Consider the following 10,097-nt stretch of genomic DNA (forward strand, 5'->3'; position numbering starts at 1 on the left):
AACTTGATGTGTAGGAGTGGCACTACTGAATAATGACAATTGACACCATTAGATCTGCGTACACCCATTCATCGTTCGTCTTTTAGTTTTCGAATTTCCGTTGGAAGGGGCTAATTTTCCGTTAAAACCATAAAACGCGTAGAACGACCGTTACAAAACTCGAAGCACTTGTGAAATGTGTCAGCACACAACATTGCAAAGAGTACGTCCCACTTTTCCAACACCAAACTGACCGTTTGCCATACAAAAGGATTCAAAGGAAGATGATTCACTTCGCGGGTATCCTTACCTGTTAGTCTATTTTGTGGAAATTTTGCTCCACGTAGTACGGGTGAAGAAAACAAACAGCAAGTTGTCGTCCGCTAGAATGAGAGGCAGCGAAATTGTGGAGACTTTTGACTACCTCTGAAGTTTACCAACGGTGGTTGAATTTGCGCGCGGGTAGGCGATCTTTGCTCTGGTCTGTAGATGATAGTGTGAAGTCGAAGCAATAGGTTCTGTTCGTTTTTATTTATATAAGGACTTGTGCTTCGTCATTTGAAAAGTATAGATCGTCGAGGCTCGAATGTGACGATACCGTGCATCAGTTTTTTTTGTTTGATCAGTGGCAAATATGATTGGAGGCGAATGGACAGATAAGGTGAGTGGAATATCTTTTCTTTTGTAGTCCTTCGTTTAAGTAGTAGTATTTGGTTCTCTTTAAAAGACAGTTCAGGTGCAAGTGAGGCGCGATCGGCGGATAATTTTATACTTGGTTAGATTCCACAGCCATCGCTGGTACTGCAATGTAATGTAAATTTTGTAGTACGGCCATGACTGAGGGCTTCTAGCGGAAGTCATGGCAGCCGATTATTTTCGTGCCCTGTATGAACGTTGATCGCTGTATCTTTTCTAGAGCTACATTAATTTATTATACTTGTAGTACGGAAATGATATGGGGAACCGCGTTTACTATCGCTGAGTTGCTATTATAGGTTTTAACTTATTGTACAATGCCGTTATATACAGTACGAATTGTGAGTTTTCGTGGGGTTTAGTCGCATTACAGTTGGATTTGATAAATTTGTAGTACGGCTAGAACTCCACGGAAAGTTGCGTTCATAGCGTTGGATAAAAAATAAAGAAAATCAGATTGTATTGTTTGGTATACGAGTGCTTACAAAATCTATTGTTTTATTGTCGATTGCATTGTTGCCACATTTGTTGTCACAAAGAGTGAAGAATATTCGTGAAGTTTAGTCGTAGTGCATCATACATTAAAATATTTGTAGTACGGCTAGAACTCCACGGATATCTCCATTCTCAACTTCAATGAATTAAGTGATTAATTTATACGGTTATGCGCTAAGCAGATGCTTTGCGGATAATACAAGCTTTAACAGTATGATTAATAAATTGATTAATGGCCATAAGACATACAATAGAGACTTGAATTGCCATTATATTTTTACCGGCGCTAATAGAAAATTTAATGTTGTTACTGCTAATCAGAGCTGCATTACGCTTTTTCGAACGAATGTGATTTGTCTTCTCAATATTGCACTGTAAAATCAAACGGGATTCGTTCGAAAAATCAATCCGTGGTAATACAAAATAAGGCTAAAAACTTACTCTTCTTCGGTCACTTAGCAAACCAAAAGAATAAATTAATCATACTGCTGACCGTTTGAAAAACATTGATTACCTTAGTACGAAAATTAGTTTAATCAGAATCAGGCTAAAACGGTCCCATTCTCTTTTCAGATGGCTACAAACGATAATCAAGAAACATCCAACTGCTATACAGCGCTGAAAACGAATGATACGTCAGTAGTTGAACACACACGACACAAGTTCAATCAAAATACATTGTTTCAAAATGGTTTTATCAACGGTGAACAATTGTGTAATCGAAGTCAGGAGGAAATCGCTATACAAACCAGCAATTCCCTGGACTTGTCAGGGTACACTTCTACAGTAAGTTACCGATCAACACCATCGCCGGATTTCATTCTGAGTTCAAGCCAAACATCATCGCCATTGTTCGCGGGCTTTCGACAACTGGCACCAATACCTCAAACCACAACAGTGTCGACGAACTACCTCCAACCAAACATGGATATGACAATGGCGATGAACACCTATGCTGATCATGACTACACACAATCTTCCTCTCCGACCTCTGTTACAACTCTCAGTTGTAGGTCTACGTCGCCATCTTTGGAGGCTGAGAGAGTTACTACTGCGGGTCGTGCACCATCCGATTCGGGAAATTCTACAATGCCAGACGAAATTAACCCCTTATGCATGAATGATTGGTATCGGGATCTGCTGAAAACTGAATTTTCAACTCGATTGAAAGACGAAATGAGTCTGATTGTGCAACGATCCTTCATACGGAAAAAACAGTTTGTGGCAGTAAGAACGACTGAGTTGCCCAGTGATCTAGGTGCGTATTGTTGCTTACTATCCTTATGCCCCAAATACTAGCACCATTATGCAAAATTTTTCATCGTGGTGCTGGTATTTGAAACAATAAAGTGGTAAGTTTTCAGTATGAACAAACTGGTAAAACCCAGAGCCTTTTCGGATTAGATTCATCAGTCAGTGAATGCCATAATATCGTTTCTTTTGTTTCATGTTTGAAGAAGGCAGGTAAACCGCACAAATTTCATAGCAATTTTCTTGTTTCAACACGACACAAAACAGGTACACAATCTTAAGCACACTTTTATGACATAGGGTGCGTGTATCCTGTTTTAACAAATTTTAGAGGAAATTTTTGTCTACCCAACTCGATTGTCTAATGATAGCTTTAGCAGGCTTGCTCATAGTGGTGGCGTCTTAGACCTCCCAAATTAATGATAATCTTAAATCTGAAATTAATTCATACATGAAAAGGTAACATTTTATCGATTTTATTAGCACCCGATTTTATCTACCCTCGATTTTATCAGCTTTTGACCCGATTTTATAGCTTCATATGAAAATTGATAGTTGGTAGTTTGATGAGCTCTAGCAGTCGAATCAAGTTGAATTCAAGTTAATCCTTTCTTGGACATATATTTCTTATCTTAGAGATCCGAAAAATGCAAAAATAAATAGTTTTTTTTTTAAATTTTTCGCTGTCAGACCCCCTTAAGGGCAACTTAAAGTTAAAAATCGGAAAAGGTTGCAAGGCTATATCTAAGGAACAAAGAAGAATATTTTAAGAGCTTCGGTTTATTAAAAAGACAGAAAAATACATGTCCCGATTTTATCAATGTCCCTGTTTTATCAGCTTAAAATTCGCCAAAGGGCTGATAAAAACGGGTCTTTACTGTAATACCTAAATGTAACATACACAGTGCAGCCGAATCATTTTTTTATTGTATCATTTCAGAATACAATCCAAATAAATCACGCCTTAGAAAGACTTATGAGAACCCCTCCGAAGCTGCCGACCGTGAGCGAAATAATCTGGCATCAAGAAGGTCCCGTTTCAAGAAGAAAATTTCCCAACAGCTCACCAATATATACCTGGAATTCGATCGCAATGAGAATGCTCAACTGTATGCTATGCAGAATTGGATAGGTCGGATCGTTTTCGAACTTGAATCCAAGTGGTTGGACAATGGTGCAACACCAGAGGAATTGTACGAGCTTCGGCACCACTGTGGCTTTCCACAGAATCAGCCGGAAAATGGACATGTTTCAGAACTTTTTTAACTGACGGAATCTAGTATTTTATATATAGACGTAGTTTTAAAACCAGTGTAATATATCCAATTGTTTGTTTACGTTTTCATGTACAATGAACGCATCTTAGTTTTTGTGTGCAATATATCATATTTGAATATATATATATATATATATATATATATATATATATATATATATATATATATATATATATATATATATATATATATATATATATATATATATATATATATATATATATATATATATATATATATATATATATATATATATATATATATATATATATATATATATATATATATATATATATATATATATATATATATATATATATATATATATATATATATATATATATATATATATATATATATATATATATATATATATATATATATATATATATATATATATATATATATATATATATATATATATATATATATATATATATATATATATATATATATATATATATATATATATATATATATATATATATATATATATATATATATATATATATATATATATATATATATATATATATATATATATATATATATATATATATATATATATATATATATATATATATATATATATATATATATATATATATATATATATATATATATATATATATATATATATATATATATATATATATATATATATATATATATATATATATATATATATATATATATATATATATATATATATATATATATATATATATATATATATATATATATATATATATATATATATATATATATATATATATATATATATATATATATATATATATATATATATATATATATATATATATATATATATATATATAGGAAAACAATCGGTGTATTTGAACAAATATCACAACACGGCCTACACAAAACGTGTCACCAACAAACTCCTAAGAACACAGATTACCCCCTTCGTCTCCGAAGCCACACAGTTTCTCCACCATTTTGTAGTAGCAGTAGCGTGCATCGTATTCCATATCGTACCAGAAATTGACTGCAATGCATTTGTGACTCTGACGCACATGATGATACCATAGGCTGGGTAAGTACAGCATGTCACCGGCGTTTACTCGGATCTCGTACACAGTAGCGTTGTTGTACTCGGGGAATCTTTTGACGTCAGGCTCCAACGGGTCAACGCTTACCCACTCGATAAGACGAGGTCTACCAATCTCTGAAAATACACATATATGTTTGTTGTTAAATTTGGTCGGTGTTAAGTCAGACCGGACCAAGTCGCAAAACATCAAAAAATGAAACAATGAGATAATGATAGCACTGGATAAAAAATTTCGTCAGCTACATTCGACTGCTGCCAGATTTGAAATATGTAACAATAAATAGGAATCATGGAAAAAAATTAATTTTAAATCATAATGTAAAGGATGTTGCGATTCATACTTTAAACTCGTTTTTCCCGGTATCAATATTTTGTCACTTAGTTCGGTCTGACTTAACACCGACCATTTGTTCTCGAAAATTAACAATCGGACTTGTTACGTGAAACTCGAGAATAACGGTGAACAATTGAGCATCGATCGAAATGTTTTCTCAACAGAAAAATATTATTTATTTACATACAGAATTTTTAAAAACATTTTTAGTTTTTGGAAAAAAAAACTAAACACCCCGTCAAGAGAAACGGAAAGTTTTAGAACACATGATTACTACGCTATATTCCGCCCTAAGGGGGAAAATGGGGTAAACACCAAAATTTCTCCCTAGGGCGAAAATTTCTGGTGAAACCACTCTTTGTACGTCAAGAGCACAAATCCTAACTTTACAAAAGTCATGTGTGCGTTTCGACTTCGTCTCATCAGAAACCGACATTAACTGATTGTCGGAATAGATTAGCGCCGGCTTGACGCTAAATCCCTAAAACGGAAACACACTTGATTTTTGTTAAGTTAGGATTTGTGCCCTTTACGCACAAAGAACGGTTTCACCAGAATTTTGAACATTTGAATTGGTATGGTCCCAATACATTGGAGAGCTCACTTAAATTTTAGATTTAATACATTGTACAATTGAATGTTTACTTTAGATTTGGTTTTGAATTGGTATAATCCCGTTGGCTAATTCACAAAAACTTTAATACATTGTGCAAATTGTTATTATTGGTATTGTTATTTTTATTTATCAGTGTGCAATCGGGCTCTCTCAACAACCTATTTCTGCAACCTATGTGCATTACCCATGTGCAGTGCTTTATGGTCACATACATACGGGCTTACATTCATACATACATACAAACTATTTGGCGCAAGTTTAGAGCGTGTAACGTCGTGTCATCTAGTCTGTCATCCTATGGAAAATCATCCTACCATCGCCTTGTGGTCAACTTCATATTGGCAAATTTCGCATTGAATCCGCTTCTGTCTCTTCCTAATCTCCTTCTTGTCTCCTAGGTCCGAAGCGGATCAATCGACTATTAATTGAAACGGTAAACATACTAGCAGTATTAGTCCTTACTCGCGAATACTTTTCCTACAACTGTGCTGTTTCTTCTCTATCTTATAACATAACTCGATTATCCCTGTTCTAGTCAATATACATATTCATTACATTATGGACCAGCCAAACCCTTAATTTTTCTATGATTATTATCCTGAGTAGCTATACCAATGAAGGTATTTTAGGATTTCGCAAAAAGAATCTCTGCCAATAAAGGCGTAAGCAATATTTATCCATATAAAGTTTGCTCGAACCGAATGTCCGCCTGGTTCGACTCGAATAGACCACACCGATCCGAAAGGGTTGCTTATCATTTCTGAGAGCCGGTGTGCTTGGTCGAGTTTAATAATCATAAGAACAAGTCCTGAATAATTAACTATCTCTTAGGTGCCAGTCCTGCACTCCTTTCCCGAACTAGCCTCATACTCACGATCAAAAAAGTCGACAACTAGTAGGATCCACATGTCCCCCACTCAAGCGAATTGATCAACTTGCAAGTAGGAGCACATATCTACCAAACAGCCAAGAAGACTTCCGAATCAATGAGAATGGACCATGCCAGTCGAAGACCACAGACCCAGCGCCATCTCGTACAGTGTCATCGTCATTTCTCAGCCCACCCCTGGCAGACGTTCATCTACACTCTGTCAAGATGCGAGTCCGTATAGATTTTGGTTTGCTGAAACAAAACAAGAAAAGCAAAATAATTCTGATTAGTATCGTAGTTATAATAAATAAGTAAACGATTTCTCATCTGTTGTTTGTTCCCTTGTTCGTAGTCCTCCTTCCTGTTCCTGATCTGTTTGGGCCACTGGCTTTCCGTTTCCTTGGCCGTCACGCTCGAGCCGCACATATTGTAGCAAGAGAAACAAATGAAAAGACAAAAAAAATGAAAATAAATGGACGTCTGCTATCTGTGCCTAAAAAGATGTTGCTTCTCAGTTTTGCACGACCCATGGGGAACTTGGCCTTGATCCCAATGCTCTGTCGCAGATGTTACGTGATATTCGTTATGGAATATTCTTTGTTTGGGGGCCATTCATAAACAATGTTGTTCGTTTTTATTCCTGATCCGCTGATACGTCTAAAATTCATTTTTAGTTTTTATCTCGTTACGTTACGCTCTTTCCCTATTGTCAATATTCGATATCATTTATGAACGGTCCCCTGGTGATATATTTAGAGCAGACAATCCAATAAAAAATAGGATTGACAGGATTTTAGTGCGCTCTTGGCGCCTTGTGTCACATCTTCATGTTTGTTATACATACTAAGAATACCAAAGTATGTGATGTGATGACCGGAAGATTAGAGAAGCAACTCCTCCCCTTCCCCTCCAGAAGGTTAAAAAGAGTATATTATAGCAAAAAGAGTCCAAATGGCGTGTTTAAGTACAACGAAAACTCGACTGGAGAGCCCCAATTATCACACTACCATTTGAGCCAATGCGTTGAATAAAGATAGAAGCCACTGGCCTAACCAACGGTTTCAAATCGGTCGAATAATAATACAAACATAGTTAAAAACGTTATCCACGAGATATCAATATTTCTTATCCGCTGTGGAGTTTAAATTGCTTCCTGTGCTTAAGTTTGCGTTTTACATCCCCACATTCATACAGTGCTCAGACAGAATCATTCGCACCGAGTCTTAAATAAGCGCTTTTTAATTAAAAATACTGCAATGAATGACTGGTGGTATCCTGCAATGAACCCAAATTAACGATTGACAGAATTAGCGAACGAAGAAAAAAATAGGATGTCAGTTGTAACATCTGGAGATGAAAGTATTTCAAACGAAAAACTGTATACAATTATACAACGGGATAGCGACGATTTTCGGATGAGTATGAATAAAAAACAAAAGATAGCAGGGAGTATTTGGAAAACACAGCACATCATTTTCGACACACAATTTTCTGGGATAACCTCGATATTTTCAAGATGTGTCAATCGACCAGACAGATGCTCGTGAAAAATTGTTGCAGTAGGATCAAACATCGCGGTACAAAGCTGTTAAAAACCTAAAATGAATGCACAACGCTACTTTTTAAATTTTGAACTCTTTTCAGCGCTGTGAATTAAACTTTGGTGTGCATGAGTGTGTGTTTGCAACTTACCATCTAGAATAGGTTCTATTACAATATTCCCATCGTCCTCCTGCATATATATACCCATCGGATACCGTCTTCTCGGTACGTTGTGCAAATCCACTGGTGGTACAAGAATAAAATCCTTATAACCAGAAATTACACAGTAAATATTCTCGTAAGGATCTTTGTGCACTACAATAAAAGATTACTTATAAGATAACAGTTCGTTACGATTGGGAAAGATATTGTTTTACTGGAAGTGATCGCGCGGTCATCACCCATCCAAAAATTTATGGCGTCTGGTTCCTTGTTGAAAGCGTCACTGGCGAAGCTCAGCCTATCCATGTCGATATCTTCCCATAGATCGTGGAAATCTTCAGTCAAGTTTGAATTTTGTCGCTGAATGTAATGCACGTTTTTGCTGCTAAAAATGAGTTTGGGTGTAATTTTTTTTTCGGGCTAGAAGTCAATAATACCCTTTGTGGTCCAATGAGCTCAAGAACTGAGCCATCGTCATCGGAGTTTCAAGTGGAAGTACAAAATACTCTTCACCGTCGTGTTTTGCCAATCCGTCCGCGTAGCCATTGGGGGTGATTGCAACTGTTACCTCCTTGCCAGGCAGCGTTTCTCTGCAGAACTAACACAGATAAGAACAAAGTTCATTCGGTTGGTGTATTCTCACTCAAAACTAAACCCTTAGCAAAGTGACATTTAATGTTTGCGCTGGCAGGTGAAATTAGTATACAAAGCCAACCAAAATCATATGTTAGGACTAAGCACGTGTTCTACCAACGTTTACTATGCGTCCGCTTCGTGCATATAGCTATGTCTCTACACACATCAATTCGTAACCTTTTGCAAGCAGTTGGCTTCGCACAGAGCATATAAGCGCAGAAAGACAAAATATGAATTGAATTATTGTTTTGAAGTTATTTTTGATAGATTACGTTTTAGGTTCATACTTTGCTTCCTGACGCTTACTTGGAACGGATTCAAATTTTTGAACAATGAAGCGTGGCGCAAAAATACATGATCATCCTGCATACCTGAAGTATTTTGAATTCCATTTTTCCACGGCTGGCCAATCGTTATTTACCTCACGTATGATTAGAGGCAAATTTTTCGCTACATAATCCCGTGTGAACTCTAGCGATGTTGGCACAGCGAATGTCTCTGAAATAGTTGGGCCTAAGAATAGATCTGGAATTGAAGTTATATAAACAGTTTGGAATGCTAAATGGATCAGCATATTAAAATTATTGTGAGTTGGTGATATGTACCTTTAGCCTCATCAGTTAGCACATTGAACGCCTGTCTTAGGAAAGGGGTGTCCATTTCAATAATGGTAGTAATATTCAGACTCAACACACTATAAACACTATTCCTTCCAAACAACAACGAACTTGGGATTCTTCTAATTCCGCTAGTCTATCTGGTGATTCTAAACATTGATGATTACACGCATCTGAAAAACTACCTAAAATTGAGTTAACTAGCCCCAATTTTGGGGTATACAGCGACGCCAGATTTGCAGACATTTTCGTATTCTGTTTGCAGTTGAAAATCGAAATATTGATCTTACACCTTTTGTTTTTTCCTATTTGCAGAGTGTGCAATTAATGCGCATCTAGTGTACATGTTGGAGAATCGCCTGGCCCATCATCTACACCAGTTGCGCTTTACTTGCGCACGCTAAAAATCGAAAGGCGCAAGCTCATTATTTCGGTTTTCAGCTGCAACCAGTATATTTTATCCTAAGTCAAGATATGACAATATTCCAAATTTACGTCAGAATAGTTCAGCTCCTGATTGGTTGATTCTGACTATTCGCACCT

General features: G+C 35.9%; 2 protein-coding genes across 4 annotated transcripts; one reads left to right on the plus strand and one right to left on the minus strand.

Moving 5' to 3' along the window:
- Positions 1–429: 429 nt before the first annotated feature.
- LOC131682077 (uncharacterized) lies at positions 430–3,822 on the plus strand. Its single transcript, XM_058963267.1, has 3 exons — positions 430–640; positions 1,744–2,428; positions 3,362–3,822. The coding sequence occupies exons 1-3, from the start codon at positions 614–616 to the stop codon at positions 3,685–3,687; spliced, it is 1,038 nt and encodes a 345-aa protein (XP_058819250.1). The 5' UTR covers positions 430–613; the 3' UTR covers positions 3,688–3,822.
- Positions 3,823–4,542: 720 nt separating this feature from the next.
- LOC131682078 (bifunctional peptidase and (3S)-lysyl hydroxylase Jmjd7) lies at positions 4,543–9,753 on the minus strand. 3 transcript variants are annotated; one of them, XM_058963269.1, is made up of 6 exons: positions 9,543–9,753; positions 9,309–9,462; positions 8,739–8,891; positions 8,517–8,686; positions 8,290–8,454; positions 4,543–4,890 (listed from the first exon to the last, which is right to left on the minus strand). In XM_058963269.1, exons 1-6 carry the CDS (start codon positions 9,595–9,597, stop codon positions 4,607–4,609), a joined length of 981 nt encoding a protein of 326 aa, XP_058819252.1. In that variant the 5' UTR covers positions 9,598–9,753; the 3' UTR covers positions 4,543–4,606. The 3 variants fall into 3 exon arrangements, with proteins under 3 accessions (XP_058819252.1, XP_058819253.1, XP_058819254.1); XM_058963270.1 differs by having other exon boundaries at positions 8,517–8,683; positions 9,543–9,752; XM_058963271.1 differs by lacking the exon at positions 9,543–9,753 and having other exon boundaries at positions 8,739–8,899; positions 9,309–9,458.
- Positions 9,754–10,097: the final 344 nt, after the last annotated feature.

The sequence above is a fragment of the Topomyia yanbarensis genome, chromosome 2 (genome assembly GCF_030247195.1).
Source record: "Topomyia yanbarensis strain Yona2022 chromosome 2, ASM3024719v1, whole genome shotgun sequence".
Taxonomy (NCBI): Eukaryota; Metazoa; Arthropoda; class Insecta; order Diptera; family Culicidae; genus Topomyia; species Topomyia yanbarensis.

Excerpts from the sequence above, each read along its gene's own strand:
- LOC131682077 (XM_058963267.1), top strand. The coding sequence starts at position 614 with ATGATTGGAGGCGAATGGACAGATAAG. Across the intron at positions 641-1,743 it reads GAGGCGAATGGACAGATAAG|ATGGCTACAAACGATAATCA; the intron begins GTGAGTGGAATA and ends TTCTCTTTTCAG. Across the intron at positions 2,429-3,361 it reads TGAGTTGCCCAGTGATCTAG|AATACAATCCAAATAAATCA; the intron begins GTGCGTATTGTT and ends GTATCATTTCAG.
- LOC131682078 (XM_058963269.1), bottom strand. The coding sequence starts at position 9,597 with ATGGACACCCCTTTCCTAAGACAGGCGTTCAATGTGCTAACTGATGAG. Across the intron at positions 9,463-9,542 it reads GCTAACTGATGAGGCTAAAG|ATCTATTCTTAGGCCCAACT; the intron begins GTACATATCACC and ends CTTCAATTCCAG. Across the intron at positions 8,892-9,308 it reads TGGAATTCAAAATACTTCAG|AGAAACGCTGCCTGGCAAGG; the intron begins GTATGCAGGATG and ends TTAGTTCTGCAG.